This window comes from Lampetra fluviatilis, chromosome 13, assembly GCF_964198595.1.
Source record: "Lampetra fluviatilis chromosome 13, kcLamFluv1.1, whole genome shotgun sequence".
Lineage (NCBI taxonomy): Eukaryota > Metazoa > Chordata > Hyperoartia > Petromyzontiformes > Petromyzontidae > Lampetra > Lampetra fluviatilis.
In genome coordinates, this window is record NC_136287.1 from 8596242 (window position 1) to 8623566 (window position 27325).

A 27325-nucleotide genomic window follows, 5' to 3' on the forward strand; every position below is an offset into this window, starting at 1 on the left:
CCAGAAATGTTATGTTTCGAATTTTAGTCATTTCATAATTCTAACAAATGCCAAAGGCATCATATAAATACAGTAAACATTTAACACCTTGCCCTTCTGAGCAGCAAATCATTTGTTGCCTGAGTTGTTTCACTTCAAAATCAAAAACGACAGCAAAATCAATTCAGATCGAGGCTCAACGAGGAAGAATTAATTTCGTTGTAAAAGTGACTTGTCGAATTTATAACACACACGCTGCTCGGACAATATGAAATCCAGTTAACTAAATCTTCATTGTTATTGTTTTTTGCGTGTGGCAATTTAGAAGCACCCAACCATCAGTGGTTTGAGCAAGAAATTGCAGGGCTGCACCTTTACATATATATAAACATAAGCTCTAAACAAAAAACATATTCTTCTCTTGTGATTACTGAATGTGTGTGTGTGAGGACTCGGCAATGGATGGACACATTCTTCTGGAATACAATAAGGCTGCTCTACTTTGCACACCCCAGAAACTCGCGTGGCTTGAGCACTCACTTGCACTGAGAGATGGCAGAGACCCAAGCTTCACAGTCTGCTTCGTCCTCTGTAGACAGCTCCAGAGCCCTCTGCCCATCGTGCCCGAAGTGCACTGTGAAGTAATACTGCGAGCGGGCAAACATCATGAGAGAGAAATACAACGTACATCAACGTTAGAGCCCCTAGGCATATCGAGAGAAAAAAACCCGTCATTCAGTAGATTTTTTACATACCGCTCCAGAGCCCTCTGCCCATCGTGCCCGAAGTGCACTGTGAAGTAATACTATGAGCGGGCAAACATCATGAGAGAGAAACACAACGTACATCAACGTTAGAGCCCCGAGGCATATCGAGAAAAAAAAACCGTAATTCAATAGATTTTTTACATACCGCTGTCATCATCATCATCGGCCATAATCAAGCCATTGTTGAATGAAGACCTGCCGAAGCTATCAACAATTTTCTGTAACCAGTGGCAAAGTTATGAATATCAACTAATTTAGTAAATATATTTGTCTGGTTACTGCCAAAGGAACATTTCAGTATATTGGGGGCAATGATTACACTTTATATAGAATATATTTGATGTTATGATAAATATTGATACATTCCTGTAGAATTGGTGTTCTCATTGACTGCTGGGTAGATAGAGGGAGGGGGATTTAATAAACCTGCAACATTATTTCAGCTGTCATCATAGGAGATAGAATCGATCGAGCTACCTCTACATTGCAAGTCCAATGTGCAGAACCATAACAGCACGTAATTTTAACTTTTTTTCTCATTAAAAAACCCAGTGAGTGGTTTTGGCAAATGCATTGGAGAAGCAGACGGTGAGGATTCTGACAATAATTGGTGCTTGCAATGACATTCATAAACCATGGGCGGCTGCGAGTGATGCACAACCTCCAGGCCCTTGCACGCAGAGCGCCTTTAAATTGGTGACGAAGTCTGAGGTGCGAGATGATCCCAGGTGGAGTTTTCCACCTTTAAACAGAACCCCAATGTATACGTGTAACAGAGTGCATTTGTTCTAGATTTGAAGCTTTCGTGACTGCAAGGATTCATATTCTTAGGTTTTATCGGTAAAGTCACGTAGGTAAAACATCAAAATTAATAAAAATAAAATAAAATAAAAAATCACGACGTTTCGGAGGCAACACAAGTCTCCGTCATCAGGTGGGACCGTCACAGCCAGATTAGCTGCATCAAGTGAGGCAATGATTCAAGATGTAATCCCTTAAAAGCAAGTTGGGGGGGGGGAGCTCATCAGAATGTGGTAGCCAATGAATGGAACGTATCGGGAAAGAGGGGGGCGGGGCTCAAAGACGGCATTGAGCCCCACCCCCCTCCCTCCCGATACGTTCCATTCATTGGCTACCACATTCTGATGAGCTCCCCCCCCCCTCTCCTCCCCCCTCAACTTGCTTTTAAGGGATTACATCTTGAATCATTGCCTCACTTGATGCAGCTAATCTGGCTGTGACGGTCCCACCTGATGACGGAGACTTGTGTTGCCTCCGAAACGTCGTGATTTTTATTTTATTTTTTATTAATTTTGATGTTTTACCTACGTGACTTTACCGAAAAAACCTAAGAATAGTGCATTTGTTGTTGTTGTACATGAAGGCACACACTGCATAAGAACGCACGTGACAATCAGGGCTGTATAAGTGTGGATAGAAGCAGTGCCGGATTATCCTAGGAGCAAAAGAGCTACATATGCTACGGGCCCCGCACTTTCAAGGGCCCCTGCGCTAAATGCTTTCAAGCTATCAATTCCGGTTCAGTGATTCTAAACTTGCTCTGTTACTATAGTACTATACCGCCTGCAACTTTTATGAACAACTGGGTGTTTAAGGCTAACGATTTGTCGTATTATCTGACTGTATAGCCAATTAAAAATGCAATTACTTTACTATGCAAGTAAAAAATTGGTGTTTAAATATTTATGTTTTTTTTATTTGGGGCCCCTTAATAACATATGCTACAGGCCCCGCACTAGCTTAATCCGGCACTGGATAGATGATATGTATATGTGTGTGTGTAAGTAGCCTAGATAGAGCAGATAGTACAGCGGTTGTGGAGAGAGAGATTGTTGACTTAAATCTTTCGTGACTGCAGGAATTCATATTCTTTGGGTTTTTCGGTACATTAACATACTAATCTCGCACATTAACATAACCACCTCAGCGCGCTCGCCGTGGAGGCCGCTCACCGATCTTACATTAACATGCACATGTTTTTAGCTGGCAGCCCTTCAATTGGTGGAAACCCACCACCATCGCGGTCGCTGCCCATCACTAACATTAACATCAGCTGCCCCACCCATGCTGCTGACATTTGGGCCATGTCCATTTTAAACCTTTATAAACAGTTTGCCTTTAGAAGCTAACCCCCTTTTCCTGATGACGACCGCTTGTGTTGCGATCGAAACGTTGTAGTTTTTTGTGTGATTTTCTTTGAACCTATCTACGTGACTTTACCGAAAGACCCAAACGATATAGGGAGATTGTTGTGCGGGTGAAACGGAGGACCCTGCCTAAGTATTGTCTGTCTTGTCTGTCAGAATACGTTCGTAATGAGCGATCTGAGCAATGTCTCACGTATATAAAAGAATAATGTATGAATGCAATTTAAAACTATAATAAGAGCACGTAGAAGGGAAATAATAAAATAATAAAAATAAAACAATACAATTTTCTTCCCGTGGTTTTCACACCTGATGATGATTGCTTGTGTTGCAATCGAAAGGTCGTGAGAATTTTATTGTTTTATTATTATTTTTTGCCATCCCTTCCCATCCCTTCCCCTCCCTGACACTCAAACCCCATCCCTTTTTCCCAATCAGCTAATACTAATGTACAATTTATCATTCGTGTAGATAAGATGCCATGTCAATCATGGGAGTTGTATGAACATACTTCACCTTTCTGGGTCAGTGCGGGTTGGTAAACGAAGACCGCCTCAGATGGCTCCATACCTGTCAACCCCTTATCAGTGCCTAACTTATTACAGACTAATTCAGATCTTATAGGTCACTTATCTCAACGTTCATCCTACAAAGTCCCATCACAAGGGATAAACACAAACAAATAGACAAAAACATGTTCCTGCGCCCGTATTTAAGCGGCTGTAACGCCGTATAGACCTGAAAACTCAATTTCCCTGCACAAATATACGGGTGAACCGTGTGTTGGTTGACACGGTGTGTGTCTCTCACCCACGTGACGTGAGCTACGGCCAGGCTGGGTGGGTGGGGAAGGGTAGTCGACCACAGCTCGCAGCGTTCACAGCAACACCACCACCCCACACCCCTCCCCCAACGTGAAGAATAACGATGATACTAAAGCGTCGAGAAGACCTCCCCCCACCCCCCCCATTAAATAAGTGTAATGCACGCATGCGTTGTGGTTATAACGTCTTCTGCTTTCACACTTGACCGAGAGTAAAAGAAATCACGCGCGCGAGATTGCACACGGAATGAGCCGCAGCAATCGTCGTCGTCTCTTTTCACGTTTCACTCGGCGCAGACTCCCTCCGGCTTCATTGGAACGGTGGTTTTAAATTGATGCAGTTTTTCAGAGGTTTTTTTTTATTTTATTTTAAATTATGATTCAGTATTATAGACAAAAAAAGCAAGATACGTAATAACGTTCCATTAAAGTGTCCATACCCTTTAAGTCTAATGAGCGTACACTGATACCATCAAATTATGTCAGTGATGTTCGGCAAAACGATATTAATGGTGATCCATTTATAGACGCCCCACTCTAGCATTTTTAATGATGGGCAGACACGATAGAGAAAACAGCATTTTATATAAATGCCTCTACGTGGCTCCCACCGATCTCAATGCACTTATTAAAGGTTTTAACACGCTCCTCTCTAACACGTGGAGCCATCAATTTCACGATATTCGTTCATCTATTGAGACGAAAGCATGTGTGGCAATTAGACATCGATGTGGTATCTATAAATGGACCATTCTGTACGGCAACATAAATGCATTTCATATATTATTCTTAATGATTATTACTGGATTGTGTTGTTAGTGTACCTTTGTACACTAGAAAATTGAACGAGATTTCTCAACAAATTCCACTTGTTTATTTGTGTAAAACCAAATAAAATAAATTTCAACTTAAAAAAAAAAATTACAACCCTCGAGTCAGCTTTATTTTCAAACACTTTGCTTAAACTGTTTACATTAAATATATGTATATTATCGAATGTAAAATAAACAGCTGGTGGATATTCACACGTCAAATTCATACTCACAAACGGTCATCGGGAATACTTAAACACTAACCCGAATGCATAGAGCAGTCATGATAAGAACGTGTAAGTTTAAATTCGCGCTTTTGCATACATCATGTTTAATTTTGGCAGTCTCAGCCTCACGTTATTTTATTACGCTGCTGCGCCATTTTATCTATCTGTGAAACCCTGGTATACAGTGTATGTGTCCCAGAGGCTCTATTTTACATTTATATAAAAGCACTAGAATACAATAGCATTGCATAACACATTAATGCTCAGGATCCTCGCTCTCGTTTTGAAGTATTTTGAGTTTATGAATTGGTGCAGTCAAAGGCAAGAAGAACCCCATGGGAACGCTATGGACTTCTTAGTGAAAAGGGTAATTTTCAAGTCGAACATTTTTAGACCAAGGGCCTACGTCACACATTTTACATCAATTCAGCTTAACCTGATCACTAGTGGTCTTAACATAGTATTTGCTAACCTGTGGTGGCAGCAGATAGTGAGACCAGTGGGTTGTTTTACTCATTCGGAAAACATTAGGCAATCTAAGATTAACTCCACGAGTTTGAGGTGAGGCACAGTCATATAAAATTTGAACTTTATGTAAGTGAAAATCTGTGCCACTTTTAACTATTTGGTGAACAGTTATTCTCTACTTTAGTTTAACTCGTAGGATTTTGCGACCAATATCATCCATAATGCAGGTTTTTGGGGATAGATTGCGTAAATATGACTGTGTCGTTAAATCCGCCACCACCCGACACAGCCAATTAGTAAGATTTGTCACATAAACAGAACATACCAATTCGTTACTAGTGTTGAGTAGTTCCGACGGACGTACTCGGAGACGGAGGTGAGTTAGGGGCTTCCGCCCAGGGTTTATTAACACGTATCACTACTTCACAGGGTACACAACTCCCAGGGGCTAGGGGTCATACTCTGAGTCCGGTCCCAGCCGGCTAGCTCCGGTCTCTCTCTCTCGTGTCGGATCGTGGAGTCTGCCGACTCCACCGACCGGAGAGAGAAGCACCTCTATGGCTACCACCGGCTTCTCCCCAGACTCCCTATTGGATCCCTCTCACTATCCCTGGTTCCCTCTTCACCCTGTTTACTATCCCCGTTCCTCCAGTGACCCCGCTTACGTCACGGGGTCTCCCTTAAATACCCTAGGAGGCGTGACGTCACGTGCACTGCCCAGCGCGTGCGACCCCACGTCCCGTGATGTCACCGCACCGGACAGCGCACACGACGCCACCACTCTCCTCTACTCCTCTACACTAGTACAGCACACTGATGCGTTGGAGAGCAAATCCACATCATTTACAATCTGAGTACGATGTTTCGCCAGTAATTTCAAACTAGCATAATCATACTGCTAGCATCATTCTCTACTTTAAACTGCCCCGTGCACATTCATTGCTGAACCAGCATGCACACCGACATTCGTCAGGACCATAATATCTTGTTTATTCAAGTCCACTCGAACTGAGTGGGCCCCCTTTGCTGTGCCACATTATGCTGCCCGTCAATCACCGAGACACCGCTGTGCTACGGTGAGATGGAACAAATAAACAAACAGCAACCCTGACCTCCAATTCACGAATACCTGAACCCGCTCACAATAACGCCGGCCACTGTGAGGAACAGCGGCAAATATCCGCGCAGCTGGCACCGGGACCCATTACCCAGATGGACGGAGCCGGGTGATGCAAGCAACATAAATAACCGGCGCTTCGTCACCGACTCAACGGCAGAGGTCTCTGGCTTCGACACCCCCCCCGTCTCACCCCGTTGGGGACAGTGGATGGCACTGAACCGAATCCAAGCGGGAAACACGGCTGATGCGGCCACCAGCTTCACGAGTGGAAAATGAGCGATGACCCCCCCCCTTCCCACGATTGTGGCCACGAGTCACAGACCGTGGAACGGATCGGATCGACCCGACCCGCTCTGCTGGCGAGAGGCGCCTCATTTTCTCCGCTTTGCATCTTTGGGAGTCATTGTGTGGATCGCCAAACTGGACATCCCTTTATACTCTTTTCCCGGCATGCATTAGAATAAGAAGACTTGTGTGGGTTAGCAAGACGGACATCGGGGTTGGGTGCCAACACTTCATTAAGAATGCGATTGAGAAGAGAGACAGGATATTGTGTATTGCAATGTTGCCCTGCAGTGTTCACAGCAACTCTTATGAGGCGCATTTGCTTACTGGCAGTGTACAATGAGGGGCAGACAGGTTTCCCTTCTCAGTTATTTGCAATCTAATATTGTGTGTTGCAACCAGTCCAGGATTTGCTTGTCTTGCACCAATGCTGCTGATAAGATGCACTCCCAGAAGGCCATCCAACCAATGGGTTGTGTATACAGACGTGCACGAGTGGCATTATTTATTTGAATATTCTACCAAATTTTTCCAAGCCTTTCGGAAATGAGGCATATCTCCTTTTGTTTGCTTTTTTTATTGAGCATGTAAGGGTTTTACTGAGATACAAGCCACCTCGATTTAGTCAACAGCAAGTCACTTTGTACAATTACTTTTTAGATAGTTTTTCAGTCTGTTAGTTTAGAAAAATCATGAAGCAGAGTGTAGTTTCTGCTTGATTAAAAGGTTATCGAGATACGACTGTATTTGAAACATTTATTAACCGAGTTGTGCCGTAAAATTGAGTATATGTACTGCCGCAGTAAGTACAAGTTGCGCTGTAAGATACGAATATATTCTAACACTTAGATTGTTTTCCTTTCTCTGTTTGACAATCTACTGTAATTAAAGTCGATCGCGACGATTCTAACCCGCTCCCACATTGCCCATTTCTCTCAACTTGAGAGAATCAGAGGTAATGGTTATTTCATGGTCAGCTAGAAGATGAATCCACCTATTTCCTCCCGATGTCTTAGTTTATCACTGTCGTTTCCTTCCCCACCGTCTACCCCCCCCCCTACTCTCTCCCGTCTTTGATGATAGAACGTCGCCTAAAACGGCTGACTACACTCTAAAGATGAAATGCGCTGTAAGGCATTTTGCAATATAATTTCAGACACACACACAAGCATAATCACATGTTTCACAATAAATTGCATTTAATTACTGATATATCATGTCTCAATTGACGACTACATTAACATTAAAACCTTTTCCTCACATTAAGCATTGTGCTGCTTGTAAATATATCTAAATTTTTTTGTCACAAAGTCATGTATTATTCAAAAGCAGGAGAAATGAATGGAGTGCCAGCATATATAACATTTACCATTATTTTCAGCCTCTCACCCAATGATAATTAAACTATCTTAGCATTTAAGACTGAAAAATGTGCGGATTAGCACTGAACGCAGCTCCAGTCTCGTACAATATAAAAAGCACCCCAAATGAACAGGCAGCAGGAGAGAAATATTAGGAGGGGCAGCGAATGGGTGTGCAACAATACATCGATTAATATCGATTCTAAGACTCGATTCATGCATCAAAGCACGTGTGCAGGTTGTATTACTTATTTGTGTATGATACATGTAATAGGTTCACATGACCTCCTCCAGCCAATAGTGCCTGCCGAATATATCATGTTAAACTTTTGTTTATATATTGCGTTTAAAATAGGCCCTGAATTGTGACAATTTATTCACTTTCAATGGGGGCGGGGAGGGGGTGGGACTGATTATACACCTATCAGCAGCGTTCAGCTTGTTTGCAAAACAAGTGGCGAAAAATTGTAAGAACAAAAGTGATTTTGTTGTTGTCAACAGTGACTACGAGTGGATGAACCCACCCCATCAATCGTGATAACGATCACAATGAAGACCGATTAAAGACCAAAAGTATCACGGACTGTGATGGGATTAAATGAACGCGTCTGAATGAAGGTGCAGACAAATATAATTTAGAAAGGTTATTAGAGACAGCGACGAGGGAGATTAAAATGTATAATTGCCTATATGTGAATATATTAAAACAATTACTGAGATCACTGATTGATTGACCTCTTAATATTAGGGGTGGGGGTGGAGGGGGGCGAGGGTGATAATTAACACTGCCTAGCAACAACAATTATGAGCTTGCGTGAGGAATAATATCAGTGGTCTGCCAAAGTAAGACGTTGCACTGCACGCGTATTGGCTATACTATACGAATTAGTTCAATACGGCTGCACGTCAGATCACGGCAATATTTCCCATGCACTTTTGGAACACTGGTGAACGTCTTCACTTCTCTATGCCTTTGGTCACTCATTGCTCTGTTTATTTTATCGGGTTCACATGTGTGCAGGGTGCGCCAAGACAGCTGTACAATCTCATGTCATCGCGTCATTTTCTGGGAGAGTGGAGGGAAAATGTTTGAAGGAAAGTTCAAAGCCCAACATGGTTTTGGGAGAAAAAAAAATGAAATAAAGGACAAGTGTGGAAAGTGCGTTGAAACACACAAGCATTCCAGCAAATACACTCTGCAGGTTTCGACTTGCCCAAACACTCGAGTGTTACATTGGTCCATGCCGATATGGGTTGCGCTACAATGGTACACTCTTAGTTGTTACAGGAAAAAAAATACCACATTGCAAAGAAGTGTCGCCTACATTGCAGCTGGGAAGGGAGGGGGGGGGCGCAGTGGTTCACGCACTCCGCTGTGAATCTGACGACCTGCTTTAGAATTTGGGCCATGGCTAACGCCAGTTCCGAAGTCATATCTGAGTCTGTCCTGGACTCCCACATCACCAACCCGCCCTGAACATGCAGCATGGTGAAGTATATTCTTGGGCTTTTTCGGTAAAGTCACGTAGGTAAAAAAATGCAATTAATAAAAGTTAAATAAAATAAAAAGAATATGTTAAAAAAATGTATTATTTTATTAATTTACATTTTTTACCTACGTGACTTTACCGAAAAACCCCAAAAATATGAATCCTTGCAGTCACGAAAGCTTCAAATCTAGAAGCATGGTGAAGCATGGTCAAATAATCCCCCGAACCGACACAGCACCTGGAGGCCTTCATGCATACAGCAGTGCATTGACATTGTTGTTGTTGTTTTCAATCAAAGCTACGACATCGCAAGTGCCAGATTAAGCTAGTGCGGGGCCTGTAGCATATGTTATAAAAGGGCCCTAAATAAAAAAAAACCCACGTAAATATTAAACCATGCGGGTACATTTTAACGGTGTGAAATACAAGATGGGACAGCAAGTCGTTGGCGCTTGACACAATTCCTTAATCTCAGCCTCTGCTGCACTGTGGTTGCTTCACATCAGGAACCGAGGTGAATGTGGGACATCGTGCTGAGCAACGCGCGGAGCAACCTGTCAACACATCTGCGAGATATACGGCACAAGCGCTAGAGCCGACGCAGCAGCTGTGTACCCTTGCCGTTTGTGTTTCATCTTCATTCCTTGCCAATTCCTCAAGAGATATAATTCGAATACAGCCCGGTTATTTATTGAGTAGATACGCCTGGACCCATCCACGTGTCTATGCACCCTACTTTTACAATTTGGCCAAACTGTGGCTTTGCCAATGTTCACCACAGCAGTGGGTTGAGAATTGTCTTCATTAAATATTGCATATCAAAGTACAAAAGTTACAACTAGCAGCAGTAGCCTATCCTATTTAAAAAAAAAACAATAGCTGAGCGCTATAACTAGCAATCCAAAACTTTCCAAGTTGACTATTCAACTCGGCCCTTTCTTAAGAGCATTCCCACAGCATGAGGTCATGTTTGGCACATGCAACTCAAGAAAGTGATGCTCTATGTTGCGTGGACACGTCTACCAGTCAAGGGTATAAAGAAAATAGACGGGGATTTTACGATGCTTTAGAGAGCGTGTTCTCGTGTGCCTATGAGTTGTTGATAAAATAAATAAGCAGGGATGTATCTCTGTCAACTTTAACAAAAAGTGTTTCTACACAACCCGTGAGCTGCACGGCCTACTGGGAGTGCGTAATTGCGGCGGCATTGTCGAAGACAAGCAAACTCTTCATGGGTTTCGACATACAGTGTCTCATCAGCCAGCCATGCTTGAATACGCGTATGCGTGAATATGAATAGTGCATTCTAAAGTAACCCACTTCACCGCAAACCGTGCTCGGATGCCATCTCAGCTTTACGAAAATTATAACATTCAAATAATGTTTTACGTCAGGGGTGTAATTTTCATTAAGACTTCGGAATATTAATATTGAAAGAAAATTAATGTTACTGGCTTATGGAAACAAAGTAAGCCTAATGGAATACGCACGCTGATGTATGCAACGAAAGTGGTGTACATTGCATTGAGGTTCTACATCATGTATTGATGTTCGTAATCTCTCTTAGAGGGGCATGATTGTACATTTAAAATCAGTTTATCTCTGACTCCCCCCCCCCCACTTCGTATGAAATGCCTTTAAGGTATCGTTCAGTACTTTTATGTGCACAGAGCAATATTTATTAGACTAACGTTGGAAACAATATTTGCCTGGGGTCTTGTTAAATTCGTGCAGAAAATGTCTGCCAGCGCGTATATCGTTACGCATTTCTGGCACGGCATTATTTATTCATGGCTGTAACAATGGTTTGTAAAACATGCTCAATGTCAAACATCGACGAACGTTACACGCAATACTACTGAAAGACATTTTCGCACGCATAATGTCACGGACTGGTTACAAGCTGTAAATCCGATTGAAATCTCCACTCCCCCAACGGACACTGCATGTTTCTAAAAAAAACACTAATATTTTAGTTTTCATGTTGGGAAAAAAACCCACACACGCAACTTTTTGTGCATCCAGTAGAAACATGTCACTGATTTTTCATGTTCATAGCTAACCGTAGGATAAAAAAAATGTGCATTCTTTAAGTTGCACTTGGAAATGCTGCACGCAGCTGCAAGGCTTGCCGAGCCCGTATTACAGCTGCCTCGAGATCTCAAACGGCATTGTCTCCTTGCGCTGACCTCGAATTCACCCTTTAATATGTGGAGCTGCGTGAGATTTAATACATTTCACATACCATCGACCTGCCTACCAGTGCTTGCAGCTTTTATATCTACAGCATAAATAATTACTAAGCACTGTAATAATAGCATCAACAAATCTTGCATTCTCTTTGATTTTAATAATTAGGAGTGCTGTGCATACATGTAATGCAATGGAAATGAATTCAGCACTGTCTATGCGTAGGTGGAAGCTACGTCAAAATGCTGAACATACTGCAGGCACAGCTTGCCTCTTCATCCCACTGCTCCAAGCAACAGGTGCATGCCCAGGTGTGATGCTGCTGCTTAGCCAGGAGATACAAAAAAACAAGCAGCCCACACGTCCCCTCCAAGCCAGACAGCCAGCAAAACTTGTAATCATATATAGAGCTTCTGTCTCTTTTCACCTCTCTTGCCTTCTCTGTACTGTATGTCCCAATTAACGTCGCTTTCTCGCTTTGTCCGTTTCTCTCTTCCTCTGCCCCCTCTTTCTATCTCTCCTCTATACATTCCTCTCCTCCCTCCACTGCATCCCACCCACTTACCCCCCCTATCTCTGTCCCTGTTTCTCTCTCTCTCTCACCTCTTACCCTCGATCTCCTTATTCCCGCCTCTCCCTTTACTGTCTCAATCTTCTTAGGTTTTTTCGGTAAAGTCACGTGTATCTTGGTGATATCTGTCTGCTTATATGTCTGTCTATAGTTTTTCTGGTTAGAATTTTTTGTTGCTATTTCATTTACCTGATGACGATTGCTTGTGTTGCAATCGAAACGTCGTGATTTTTATTTTTATTTTATTTTACTTTCATTAATTTTAATTTTTAACCTACGTGACTTTACCGAAAAAACCTAAGAATATGAATCCTTGCAGTCACGAAAGCTTCAAATCTAGAATTGTCTCAATCTCTCTTGCTTCTCTCAAATCCTCCCTCCCACTGCTTGTCGGATTCTCTCGCTCTCCTCTTTCCGTTTTGCTCTCTCTCTCTCTCTTTCCTCTCCGTTTCACGACCCTTTCACTCTCCCTGCCCCTGCCCCTCTCCTCTCCGTTCCTCTCCATCTCTTCCTCGCTCCTCGATCTATCTTTACCTCCCTCCCTCTGCCTCTGTTCTCTATCTCTGCTCCTCTATCTCCTTATTCTAATCTCCATCCTCTCTCCTCTGAAGCTGCCCCCCCTCTCCAGCAGAGGAGGAGGGCGTGGATGTGCAGGGGGTGCCTTGCCAGGCAAAGGGGCATCAGAGCCCGGACTGACGAACGCATCAGACACTGGCTTTGGGGCGGTGGCGATGTTGTGCGGATGGCGTGCAGTGATTGTGGTGTAATATCGTTGAGGACTCTTGGACGCCGGGGTTGGAGGCACACGTATTTATTCCGCGTCAGTTGGCACAATCACGGACATACAACACTGGAGGGGGTATCGGCCCCCTCACCCGGCTAGCTGGGGATACACTTGCTAGCTATGCCTAACCTACCTCCTAGTCCTCCACTAACGGGCTAGGAGAGGCTATCTGGCCCGACACTGGTAAGTCGGGCTTACGGTACCCGGAGTCCCAGACCAGCTCTGATAAGAGCACCGGCTCTGGCTCTCGGGACCACGCCGCTGGCTCGGTCCTGTGCGGCCCTGATAAGGGCGGCGATCCAGGGGAGTCCAGGGCTCTATCTGGACGATCTTCGGTCTTCACTGGTTTAGCTTAACATATCTCCCCGAGCCCTCCGGCTCATCCCCTTTTATACCAAACCCCCCGCTGAGGGGTGGGGCCCCGGGGGATCCCAGCTCCGAGTCAGCCCCCCAGGCTGCCCGATGCGGACGTCGCTGGGAGCACCTGCCCGTGCACCGACATAGCCACGCCCACTGTGTTTCTTTCCCATCTGATCCCATTGTATACAGCCCCTCCATAACACCCCTACAGTGGTGCTGACGCTGCAAGTCGCGGTGCGGCGTGTGGGCCGGTGCTTGGTTTTTTTGTTGCCATAAAGGCTGGTATTTTTGTTGCCATAAAGGCTGGTATTCTGATACATTGGAAATACTCCAGCGCAATTGCCGCTGGAGGTAATACAATTATAAAAGTCAAAGTCTCTCTCCTCTGTCGCGTTTGCCGAGGATACACGGCCGGGATGGAGGGAGGAAGGGTGGTTAAGAGGCATGACGTCAGCGCGCACGAATCCGACTCAACGCTGTGGGATGCGAGCAATGTCATCACGCAGATGTGCGAGGTGACATCAGCACGTGGCACAAGGACCTAAACTATAAACTATTTGGTTTTAATTTCACCAGGTAAGACCCACTTTTGAGCTATGTAGCTTTTTTTTCAGAAGCGGCCTGTCCACACATGATAGCTCGACGAAGTGGCTCATCACGTGGACATTTAGAGCAGCCAGATACTCTAAACGCGTGATGTTGATTTTAAACATGGAGGGGAAACCCGGAGGACCCTGAGAAAAATCCACACGACCACGGGGAGAGAGAGAGAGACCATGCAAACTCCTAATATACAGGCGTCAGGTTTGGGATCGAACCCACAACCTCCTGAATACCAGGGGAGACAGTTAACATCTCGCCACCGCGGCGCCCCACTTGGGAGTCCGACATCTAAAGAATCTAGGCAAGAATCCAGCCATACGACGTTTGTTCGATTATGATATGATTTGCTGCTCTGCAGGAAGGCCGACTCATTCCACATCAGTCGTAGAGGGTTGTTTGACCTTACTTCACCGTGCTGACAGCGCAGATAGGTTGTCGGTGGGTGGTGGCTGAGGGTGGTGCATGGGTGTTGGGGGAGGGGCAGACTGTTTCAAATATCACTGTCACAGATGTTACCCATGACCGGGAATCAAACTCAGGTCACCAGTTCACTACACAGCAACACTGCGCTAACCACCACACCATTGACTGTGTGACCCCCTTCTTGTGTCGTCAATGAACCATTGAAATCGGAACCACACGTGGTTAGCAAAAGTTCAGTGGCACCAATTGCTTTGCAAGGCCAACACAAAGAGAATGAAACAAAAATATACACGTGAATGAATGCAATCACCTTTTCAATAGGTTGGAGTTGTGTTCACATTGGTGCTTGCACTGTGCTACTAACTCGCAGCGTCCTGAGTTCAATTCTCAACCATGGTTAACATCAGTGGCAAGTGTTATCTTACACCAGTGCTGGATATTTCCCTAATTAAACCACAATTTCAAAATCATGGAAGATACAGATGCCTAATGATAAAGTAGAAACAAAAACCTTTCAACACCAAATCACTATCATATAAGTCTGCACTGCCCCAATTATGCGTTTGAATGCGGTGGGTGCGTTTATCAGCAATTAAACAACTCTCAAAGCAATCGGATGGCTAAATCACTAGGAAAATTATTATCTACAAGTTACTCTTAAAGCCATGCGAAATCACCATCACTAACCAGCAGAAGGAAGACCTTTAAAATAACCCCATGCGGATGGGGAGGCAGCAGGGTCATCATTTATTTTCATTGCTCAGCACTTTCAAATACCATATATGTGCTAGAGATCTATTGAAAGACCACAACTAATAGTTGGGAAATATTGTACGGACAAGTGAAATACCTAGTGTGTGCGCATGGATTAACACTCTCTCCAAGCTGGGTCGGTCTAGAGTCAACAAGAAGTGCATATTGAGTCAACAATGCACTATTTTAAAAACATGGTCAACTTACATAACTATTTACAGTATTTTAATAATTCGCCTTGATGTGAGGTAATTAAGCATAATAAATACATTTGTGATATTGAGCACATCGACATTATTGTGCACATGTTCTCTTTATAACTTTTTTTGGTATTCTGAGATCTATATCCCAAGTACTATACATTATAGATGCACAATTATTGCAAGTTAAATACGTTTCAGTAGAACTGCCAAAGTGTAAATCTTCAGTTTGGCACCACACAGAGAGAGAGAACCCCCATTGTGCATTTCTCTCAGCTCTACATCATTTGCTGGCTTGTTTAAAAGTGCTTGCAATCCCCAGGTCCTTTGCACCTGAGCGCGTTCATCATCACTTACATCAACTTTATGTACATCAGGTGAGAGCTAATTTACGCGAACAAAGGTAAATTTTTTCAGGTGATGCCTGGGAGACAAACTCACATGCAAACAAGTCGAAACAACATCACGCAACTCAAAACAAATCCACTGAATATTTACCAACAGTTAAAATGCAAATTGTATCTGTACATCGTATGAAGTTTAAATCACTTACATTCAAATGTGATGCGTGTTTCATCTGTGTATGGGGTATATTGCAAAATTGCTTAAATCACAGAGACCAACTAGCGAATCAAACTGCATATCGAAAAAAGGACTTTGCAGTAGTACAATTAAATATAAGCAGAACTCCATTCCGTGTCTCCACATATGAATAAAATGATGTTTTAGTCCATCGACCTATGGGCTTTCCAGACCAACATTATCCAACAGTATTTGTTAAAGCAAACAAACTCTGGCCTGGTAGTTTACGTGTTTTGTGTAACTCTAAAGATGATGACAGAACCCCAATTAAAACTTGCATACAGGCACGGATCATGCCCTGGTACTTAAAATCTTTGTTTACAGAACATTACAGGTGTACACATCGTATAGGAGACGTTCGACTGTGTTCCGAGCCTGAATCAAGAAGGCCAGAACGGTGCATCAGGTTTCAAGTCGACCAAACTCAGGTGTTCATCTTTCTTAACTGCTAAACCGTCATCGTATATCGTTGTTTTACATAAAAAAAAAACATCACGTTCAATACTTGATAGCCTTATTTTTTTCCGGACGGATTTTTAGGGCATTCCATTTTTACTACCATTATTATGTATTAATCGACACTGGGCGAAGATTGTGATAATGATGATGATACCGATTGAAAATTTCTTCAGAACTGATTTGTCGTGTTTTATTTGTTGTCCTCGCCCCACCCCCGGGCACCTCCTCCGATGAGCACGGTTGGCCACGTACGGTTAGAACGAAGTTCAACACACACACACAAACACACCGATAATACAATTCGATGATGCTCGCCCTCACTCACCTGCTTCTCCGGGAGGTCACGGGAGCCGCCGGGCTTGGGGGAGGACACCCGCTCGCACGCGCAGCCCTCGAGCAGATGGACAGCCGAGGGACGCGCGTTCGCCTCGCTCTCGAACGAGAAGAGGAGGTTTTCGTACAGGGCCATCCAGCGCAGGTGCCACCTGCTCGTCTCGGCGCTGCGCTTGCGCACGTAGCCCACCTTGCACGCGTCCCGCCGGGCACGCAGAGCCAAGTGCAGGCAGTGCGACTCGTTGAAGCGCAGTCCCTTCTGCATTCTCGCTGCTGCCTCACTCTGCCTACAATTCCTGCTCGGTCTGGGCTGCTGAGATTGAGAGGCACCCACCGACCAACGAAGGTGGTGGGACCCGGTTGGCTCGAACAACCACCACCACCACCACTACCTCCTCCCTTCTCCTCCCTCCTTCACATCCACTGCCAGCGCCTCTTCCACTCCCCCGCGCGCGTGCGTGTGTGCGCGCGCGTGTGGCGCTCACGCACGATGCTTTGGACACAACGACGATCGAAGATGAGGCAGCCAGGACCTGTTGCAGTGGGGAGCCGAAGGACCGTGTGCCGTGTAATTGGTGAGAGTGCAAGAAGCTATCAATCCGATCTCCTCCCCCTCGTGGCCGTCATTTCCGAATAGAAGACTCCGTTGTCTCTCGAAGCGAACGTTTCTATTATACACGCACGCACACGCGCGCGCGCGTACACGCGTTCAAGCCACTACACAAAGAGTGTTGCTGCGATAAATGTGAAGCTCCCGTTGGATGGGGTCGTGTTCCGCTTTGGCAACTGCGAGTGACCCTTCGCACAGACGCGCACGTGCGCCACGCGCGCGCTCGCGCCGAGGATTTGGGATTTACTCCATTAAGCCGAATTCCATCGCCCCCCCCCCGCGTCCCTAACTCTGCCCATGATACGCCTCCCCAACTCCTCCCAATCGCGTGCGTTTAGTTCTCCAGTATACAACAACAGCGACGACGTGGCGACTGCAGTCCACAACAGAGTGCCCTCCCAGCTGCGTTGAGTTCCCTCGACTCACAGAGGGATGCGCACGTGGCCGCAAATATTGATAGGTATGTCACTAACTGCTACTATTATTACTCCTGCTACTACACCATGGAACTGCACGCAGTGAAGTGTATACAGGGTATTGGCTAATCATGGGCAAATAGTGGGGAATAACTAACAGCAATATCTGCACACGCGCTCCAAAGAAGGGAATCGGACCAATAATATTAATGCATTTTCTGCAATAACAAGATTACACTTTTACATCCCAACGTACGTTCAAAATCCATGTATCCCTGCCAATAAAGATGATAATTTTAGTTGTTAAAGATTGGCAGTTTTGTTCTGCTTGCTGTGCTGTTTTATTTGTTGCCGAAGCAGCAAGCCCTGGTAGCGTTTCTCAGGCACTGTATGTAATGCTGCTCACTCTTGCCAGCCACTCCATGGTTCGCTGGAGTTGAAAGCGCATTTAGGTGCAGGAGACCCTTTGAGTTCCCTGCCCCCACACCTCCCAAGGGGGCACATTAGGGTTGATATATTTTCACGAGGATCAGCGGCAGTAATCCGGCCTGACCCAGCAAGCTGGGAAGCTTGTTTGCTTTCCAGCCTCCCCCCTCTGTTCGCGACCATCTGGTGGCAATGAGACTGATGATGATGTGAGGACAGGAAAACGCACGAACTTATCTTGAATATTTTGCTCGTGCTGTTGCACACTAAAGAATATGCGGGGACATTCTGATGCGCGCGGTGCCGCAGACTACACGCAATTATGTCAAAGCAATTAAATATGAATACGGAATAAATGTGTTACGCTCCAGGATGGCGTTGCTTAATAAAACAACTTTTATTTTCCGAGTGTTTATGATGCAAAAAAATAAAATGGGATTTTATTTGCGCGTGTGACTATGTCGTGTTTAACTTTCCGTTTTATTGGTTTCAATTAACGAGCACATTTTGTGACATTGTCGTTAGTTTTGTATAATGTGACAAAACAAGTTGTTGCAAGAGCGCTTATTAAATGATAGCATCACAAGCAAACTAATCAACTAAGAATGGTACTCATAATACAGTTTTTTGGGGGTTAGATGACGTAGATATATACATGTGTCGTTAAACCCGCCACCACCCGACACAGCCAATTAGTAAGGTGCGTCACGAAAACAGAATGGTACTGTTATACAAGTCGATATAAAGCAATGTCGATAGTTGAATGTTGATGTTCTTGCAGGCCATTCGTCATGACAACATAACGATAGAGATCATATAGCAGGATTTACACGGGATACATTTTACAGGCACTCACGGCTGTCATATGCAACATTACACGTGCCTCAACATTCCACACTTGCTGCAATGTTCTTGCGCCACCCATTCAATTCATACAATTTCCAAAAAAAAAACATATCTTACCAAATATTCAAGCACCTTACCTGGAGGGTCATGCTTGGGATTCTGTGCCAGTGTTTGTACTAGAGCCGCAGTGTCAGTTGCACGGTGAACAGTTTTTGAGCGATATTGAACATACTTGCCATTACCAAACACCAGCACATTAAGTGTGGTCGGTGGAGCAGCGTAGAGATGGCTACTGTTCTTTGTTGAATTAGTCAGGGGCTGCCCAGGGCTTCCAGTGCCCCTTCTGATGATGTATATATGAATGCTACTCGTCCTGGGGACTGGAAGCCAGTGTGTAATAGCAATTCAGGCCCCCACAACCCATGCTGTCAAATGGCTGTGTTATGGAGCCTCATTTACAAGGGGGGGCAGATCGCTTGAAGGCCAACGCCTCTGCAAACATGCCAATGGTGGACCGTATTCCAGCGTGCATGCCCGCGGCTATACTCAGACGTGTTACCACTAAAGTGCAACAAAACATGCAGCCAGCCCATCCCTTGTGTGAGGTTAATTAAAACAGCCTGATTTTTTTCATTTACCTGCTATCTTTGTTGTTGATAATTGGTTTTTTACCCTTTTATCTGGCAACAAAACTGACACAGTTTGCATTGACCACAATACCTGTGGTCGGAATGCAAACAAAAACACAACTTTGATAATGTATGCACTGTCCTTGAAATTGATTGGTCCACACCCAAGACAGCTTTTCTTAGAGCCTCGTCTCACATGGTGTTGGACCAGATGACGCCAAAAGGCGCACAACTCAAAGACAATACACCATCAGAGTATGAGAGCTCGGGGTAAGCATTTACAACATTGGAACCTCCTTTGCCAGTAGCAAAATACGATTATTGTTTTTTTACCCTTTTATATGGCAACAAAACTGACACCTTTTTAACAAGGAGTCGTGTTTGCATTGACCAAAATACCTGCGGTCGGAATGCAAACAAAAACACAACTCTGATAATGTATGCACTGTCCTTGAAATTGATTGGTCCACACCCGAGACAGATTTATCTTAGAACCTCGTCTCACATGGTGTTGGACCACATGACGCCAAAAGGCGCACAACTCAAAGACAATTGAGCATCAGAGTATGAGAGCCCGGGTATACATTTACACCATTGGAACCTCTTTTGCCAGTAGCAAAATATGATTATGTTTTTTTTACCCTTTTATCTGGCAACAAAACTGACACCTCTTTTTACAAGGAATCATGTTTGCAGTGACCACAATACCTGCGGTCGGAATGCAAACAAAAAACACAACTATGATGATGTATGCATTGTCAATGCAAACATGACTCCTTGTAAAAAATGTGTCAATTTTGTTGCCAGATAAAAGGGTAAAAAAGCCAATTATCATATTTTGCTACTGGCAAAGGAGGGTCCAATGGTGTAAATTCTTACCCCGAGCTCTCATACTCTGATGGTGCATTGTCTTTTAGTTGTGCGCCTTTTGGCGTCGTCTGGTCCAACACCATGTGAGACTAGGCTCGAAGAAAAGCTGTCTTGGGTGTGGACCAATCAATTTCAAGGACAGTGCATACATTATCAGAGTTGTGTTTTTTTGTTTGCATTCCGACCACAGATATTGTGGTCAATGCAAACATGACTCCTTGTAAAACAAAAGAAGTATCAGTTTTGTTGCCAGATTAAAGGGTAAAATCCAATTATCATATTTTGCTACTGGCAAAGGAGGTATCAATGGTATAAATCTTTGTTGTTATTGTGTTAGAAAGTTGAGGATTTCACTTCAAACGTCCCATGCTAAAATGTTTAAATGAGGTCATCCCACGGATTCCTTCACATGAAGATGCACTGAGCTTTACCTTCAATACTCGTTTCCCGCAATTGTGGCACAGACTTAAAGTCGCGCCACTCTATGCCTGTGAGATGTTCCTAACTCATTATGAAAAGATTTAGAGTGATAAAAAAACACCCTTTGACGTGTTTCTGAAATAATGTCGAGCGAGTAGAATTTTCGAAGTTCAAACTAATTTGAAAGCATAACTAAAGACTGCATGAAGATGTACCCAATGTGCCTATACATATTTTATTCATGAGTTTTGAATCATAGCTAGAGCGCCATATACGTTTGTTGTATATGTCTATCAGAAGAAGCCCATATACTTATTTGACTTGTCAAAAAAAACATTGTATTCTGAATGTTTAAGCTACATTTTCCATCTGCTGTGTTTATCAAGAGGAATTTCAGGGAGTTTGAATGTCTAGGGTCAGTGCTGCTCGTGTAACGAGACACCTAATTATTCACAGAAGGGAAATGCAGAGTAACACACCAGGAACTCCTCCTTTGTATTGTACAGCAGTGGACATCATGTTGGTGTATGCTTTAATGATTTAACGGGATGAATCAGCGACATTCCCTTTATTTCCAGGGACTTTAACATCAATACATATGTTCTCATGTCCTCTAACAAAGCAAAATGTGGTTGTCAATCTTAAACTGGCACTCTGTGCTTGCAGAGAATAAATACATTTACGCACATGTTAGCAAAGGCAGTATATATTTATAATATATCTGCAGTATATAAAAAAAATGCCTTACATTTATGGTGAATATATTTATTTAGCAATCTTCCAGGTATATGTTCTACGTCTATATCTGTAGAATACAAAAGGGTAGCTACATTCAATGGAGTGGCCTTGCCTGTTAGCTATTGATGGAGGTCACCTTGTGAATATTTTGCTGAAGTGTGTCCTCCAGTGATTAAAATGTGGCAACGGCTTTGTGACCACAAGCTCGCGTATGGATTTTCTGTAGGAACCAAAGATTGCCATAGCAATTATATGGCAGCACAACACGAGTGGTTTTGTATGAGCAGGTGTCATGGTCAGTTTTGGGCAGATAGCGTCCATCTAGCCGTGCAGGATACAAATGTTTACTAATATTGTGTGTATGTGTGTGTCACTGGCTTGTTATGTTTGAAACTGATGACCAATGTAACAAATGGACACAACACAGAATTCCTAAATCATTCACTGGATAGATAATCGAAATATATTCCAAGTATAAGTCACTGTCAAGACACAATATTTGTTGGGGCGCTAGTCGGACCTTGAACATTGTTATACGAATGTGCAGACGCCACCATGTAAAGAATGATTTAATATCATGGCAATGCTGGGTTAGGCTAGATCGCAGTGATACCAGTCACAAGTGCTTACCAGTGAGCTTCCACAGTAAGTTTTTATTTCAAAGCCTTACAACCGACCAGATCAATGTGATATGATTGTATTTGTAACATTAAACATACCCCAATGGCCAATGGTGGGTGTACCACTGCCATTTTTGACGGACTAAGGTGAATTCCCAGCACTAGTGGATTTATTGGCGGTAGAAAAGTTTCCAAATCACTTCAACGAATAAAAAAAAATATCCCACAGATAATTGCTAACATGATTTTTATGGACCGCTACTCCACTGTGGTTTAAATGGGTTTGGTAAGAATTGCTCAACTTGCACATTTTTTCCCCTTTTGTATGTTTTACATTATAGCAACTCTCCCTGCTTCAAAAGATTCTTGCACTGCCCAGATGTTATCGCTGGAGATGATAGGACACGGACAAACCACCCTTGCCCAAATATGTCAAAAGAATGTTGCTTTCAAATTGCTGTGCCATGAAAATGGCATTCATTTGCCGTCGGTATACTATTGAACAAATTAGTGAGGTGTATTAATGCAATAATTGCCGTGTTTGAATAACGTTTTGTTTGTTATATAAGTGTTTAAATTGAAATAATCTTAGAACCACAGACAGGAGTCTGACTTGACTCCAGTGCTATGTGACGATGAGAATCCTGTCGAGATTGGCTCGTAATTAATAGCACGGTTGGTTATACACAGTGCGAAAGAAGTTAAAAATACATAGACATACTGTGCCAAAGACACCCTCTACTCCAGCTCCTTGTTATACTGATCAGCTGCGCCGCACCCCGAGTTGAACACGAGGCCATAAAACACGTAAACTACCTTTGTAGAGGTCCAAATACAGTGGCAAGGTCTCCACTGCCTCACATGAGAGAGAGAAAGGCTACTTGTCTTTCTCAAAGGAAAGATCAGATTACAAATTAAACAAGTAATTCGTATACATTGCTCAATTCATGATGTTAGTATATCCAACGCATGCCACCACTGAACTTGCGGGCAGACCAGTGGCAAGGGCACCGTGTGTGCTTCACGTCGGCCCGGGTGCGATCGCTCGCGGCTCTTGGAAAGCCGCTCCATCATCACGAGCTGTTACGACGTCGAGACAAACGCGTCACCACTGAACATGGAGAGTGGGAAGGCGGTGGAAAAAGTAGAAGAGGAGAGAGAAGCTGTGACACAGGTGGAGTAAGTCAATAGCAATAAGCTGCCGGGGAGCTTTAGGAGTTCAAAAGGTGAAATAATGCGGCAGTAAAGCTGTGTTAAGGAGATCTGAAGTTTTGCCGTTTGTTGAAGAGGGAACGTGTAAAGAGTAAGTTGGTGAATAAGTGGAGATCAGAGTCATAATATGTATTTAGACTGCAGGAGGAATCCGATGAGCTCTAAAGATATTTTTTCACAGCTGTCCAGTGTGGGCAGATCAGCGAGTTACAACAGGAAACAATACAAGAAAAACGATCGGAGTGTAAAATAGAGAAATGGTAAGCAAGGCACTGCGTACAAATCAATAATACATGCATTTATTATGTAGGTCCGATTTATCAAGATTGGGCTTGGCAGAAAAAAACACAAAACAGTCCCAGACCACACCAATATAACGCCACACAGCAATAGTTCCTCTATAAAATGGCACATTAACACTGAGCTATCGATACACAGATAATGATGAAAGTTGCAAATCACATTTGCAAATGTGATTGTATCCAGCACTGATCTTCTGCTTTAGGATATTTTTTTAAGGTATATTTACGACGTTCGGAGAGGAATTAAGGTTGTTGTTGTTCCAAAACGTTGGTGCCGCAACGGCAAAGGCGTTGACACCCATTCCCATTCTTGTTCTAGGGATAGTTAAAAGGCAATTAGATGGACGCCAATAAGATGGACCCCGTAAGTACGACTCAAGGAGAAGGTCCACAACGAGGAGGTAACACCTCCCGCACTGAACTGTGCCAATCAAGGCACACGTCGCAATGAACACGAGTGAAAGAGTGACTTTATAACTATAAGTCGGTGGACCGTCATCGGGAGGTGATGATATCTGCCCAGCTGTCACCTTGACGGGGGGGAGAGAGAGAGTGTTGTGCCGTCCACACCCACTTCGTCATCAGAGTTCAGCACTGACAGCAGCGGCGGCAGAACCACTGTTATGTTGGCCGTGTTGCTGTCGTGAACTTCGATCGGCAATCCACCTGGCCAGGAGGAGGCATCGTTGCGGGCAAGAGAAGACGCCTGCTTGTCGACTGCAAATAAGGATAACCGGACTGTCTTCTATCTATCTTCTTCTATCTTCTTCTATATATATAAAAGTCAAAAATAGTTTGTGTGTGGGTTTGTGGCGGGGTTTGTGGGTTCGCGCGCTTGCGAAGGATTTGGCTCTCCAATGGTGGGGTTTACGTAAAAATAAAAATAGCCAGGTACCACGCCGTAAGCCCTGCCGTGAGCAACCGCTATTCCTTTTTCACATCCGTCAACTTTTAATTAGTTTCATTAGCGATTTAGTACGATTTTTGTGCGCTTTCTTTTTTATCTATTTATTTATGACACGTGCAGGACCATACCAACTCACGTGCCTTTTGTGTGGGGGACGGCCCATGCCAAGTCGCATGCCTTCGGTGGGAGTGAGGGGGACATTTTCTTTTGCGTTAAAAATGCTATTAAAATACACTAAAAGCTCAAGTAAATTCTTCACTGTGTGATGTTCACCCTGTAGATATTACTGCAGAGCGGCCGGGGTGATCGTGGCTGGGGGGGGGGGGGGGGTCAGGGGTAGCAGCCCAACTCCAGCCTGCCAAGGTGCCACCTCGGCCGGCTGGACAATCTAGGAAAGGCCAGAGGCTCTGCACGGGACTAGGCCTCACCTCGCCACTCTGTCAGGTGAGTACTTTGTGCTATAGAGTCGATAAATACTGCTATAGAGTCAGCATGTATTACTGTAGTGATAGCAGGTACCACCACAGTCAGTACGCACTGCTGTTAGCTGGGTATATAAGCTAGTGCTCTATAAAGTAAATTCGTCAATACGAATCACAACTACTTGAGGCCTGTGGTATGAAGTCCTTAATTTTGAGTCGTGCATATACATTAACTACTTTCGACATTGAAATGGTTTACGTCGAATGCTTTTGCATACAGAGTATTGCCTGTTCTATTTAATTTTTGAGTAATACCAATACCTTTGTAACGGTATTATAAGTCGTATCGAACACCACTGCAAAGTATGATCTTGAGTTTTGATTGTGGTGTGCTGATCTTTAAAGGTGTATTGAGAAATTTTGATTCTGCTACTGATGCTCCTGCTGTTATGGAGTGATTCATGCAGCCAGCTATGGCTGCGGGGTTTGGTCGTACATGTTATGTATATCGTTTGTTGTAGGATTTGAATCACAGTTCCTATGATCATTGTTACATTGTTTTTGTGGCTTTTATTTTGGTGATTTTGAGGTCGGTTTCTTCTGGCCATGGTTGTTTGTTGTAGTACAGAGTTGGCCTGATAACTTTAATCTACATTGTCTTATGGTTGTTATTGTTTGACATGCATCCCACTGGGATTTTTGCACACAGCATTGAAATGCGGTGTTTTTTCTGGAAGACTTTGCTGTTTTTTACAGGATTTTTTTCTGTTGCGTGTAGTCACTTTAAGATGTTTCTTGTTCATTTTTTTGTTTTGTTACGGTTACACCCGAGTCAAGAGCCGCATGGCTCACAGGGTTATACCTAATAAATTGAGAAAATGAAAAAATGAATGTATTACAACTAGCCTTTTGCCCGTCCAAGGAGAGGTGTATTGTAATTAATCTGAAACTTGCAAGCGAAAAGCAGACTGCGACGTGATATTCATTGCATTAATGCGTGTGAAATTTGTAAGGGTGTGGTGAAACAGACCTATTTAATTTCAAGGTTATAATCCCTTGTTCATCATGACGTCCTTTTTACTTTGATGTCTCAACAGTGTTACGGAGATCGCGTGACGTGAGGGTTCTGCCTCTGTAGTGAGGGTTGTAAGTTGACGCCGAGGAGGGGGGAGGAGGCGCCTCGCCTCCCATGTGGAGTGACGTCAGCCAGTGGGATAGCGAACTTCATGGCTCTCTTTTCCCCTCTGTACCATCCTACAAAACCACATTTATTTCACCCATGACTCATGTGTAATGAGATTCTCGCAACATTTTTCATATATGAGATATGTTTTGAACAACATTTAAAATTGTAAAACATTTTAAGATTTTTCAATCACATTTATTTTTTACATATTGTAGAACATAAAATTCCCAGCAACAATTGTCCATCTTACCTTCCAGAGTTTTTTTGCATTGCTCGCAGGGAAAATGAGGTGCCCAGGATTTGTCTTGATCCCCGACAAGCATACCAAAATATGCCTTGTAGACCTCACACATTTTAGCAGATGCTTCCACAGAGTATTTTTTCACTCTTGTCTTGATAAATTGGCCACAGACATAGCAAACTGCGTTTGCCAGATGCTTGCAGCCTCTTGATGCCATCTCAGAAAAATGCAGATATGTATCAACTTAGGCAGCTGGAGCTAAGCTGAACTGGTGGGCTTAAGGCCCTTGTATATATACTAAAATTTATATTACTGGAAAGTTCTAGAATGTTCTAGAAGTTACTCTAAGTTTACTCAGCACTGACTCCATCTGGAATGTTTGGGAAAATAGGTACATTTCTAAATATCACTGTCCTGGTCACAAAAGCGAAGTTTGTGTGGAATAATAGACATTTTCTGTACTTTTGAGGCATAAGCAAATCGAAAATAACACTTACTACCCAGGAACAAAAAACAATTCTCCACCAGCAGCCAGCGCTATGCTACTACATAGCTAATTCTATGTCACTACATATGTGACTTTTATTATCCTCATTGTGTCTGAAGCCCCACCTGATCGCGTTCTTCATTACGTTTTTCAATCACTTCTTGACGTTCCAACTCTTGTCGACCAGAGCACGTGTACCTGGGGCAGTTATTGAAGGCACCACTGGGATGAGAAT

General features: G+C 43.7%; 1 protein-coding gene across 2 annotated transcripts in view; it reads right to left on the minus strand.

Moving 5' to 3' along the window:
* Nucleotides 1-17587, minus strand: part of LOC144935516 (ras-specific guanine nucleotide-releasing factor 2-like) — a 76035-nt gene extending 58448 nt beyond the window's left edge. For both annotated transcript variants that reach the window (XM_078862249.1, XM_078862250.1), the window contains exons 1-2: nt 16751-17587; nt 520-626 (exon numbers count right to left, since the gene is read on the minus strand). In XM_078862249.1, coding sequence (XP_078718375.1) covers nt 520-626; nt 16751-17023 — 380 coding nt within the window. In that variant the 5' untranslated portion in view covers nt 17024-17587. The remainder of the gene's footprint in view (nt 1-519; nt 627-16750) is intronic.
* Between the last annotated feature and the right edge of the window lie 9738 nt (nt 17588-27325).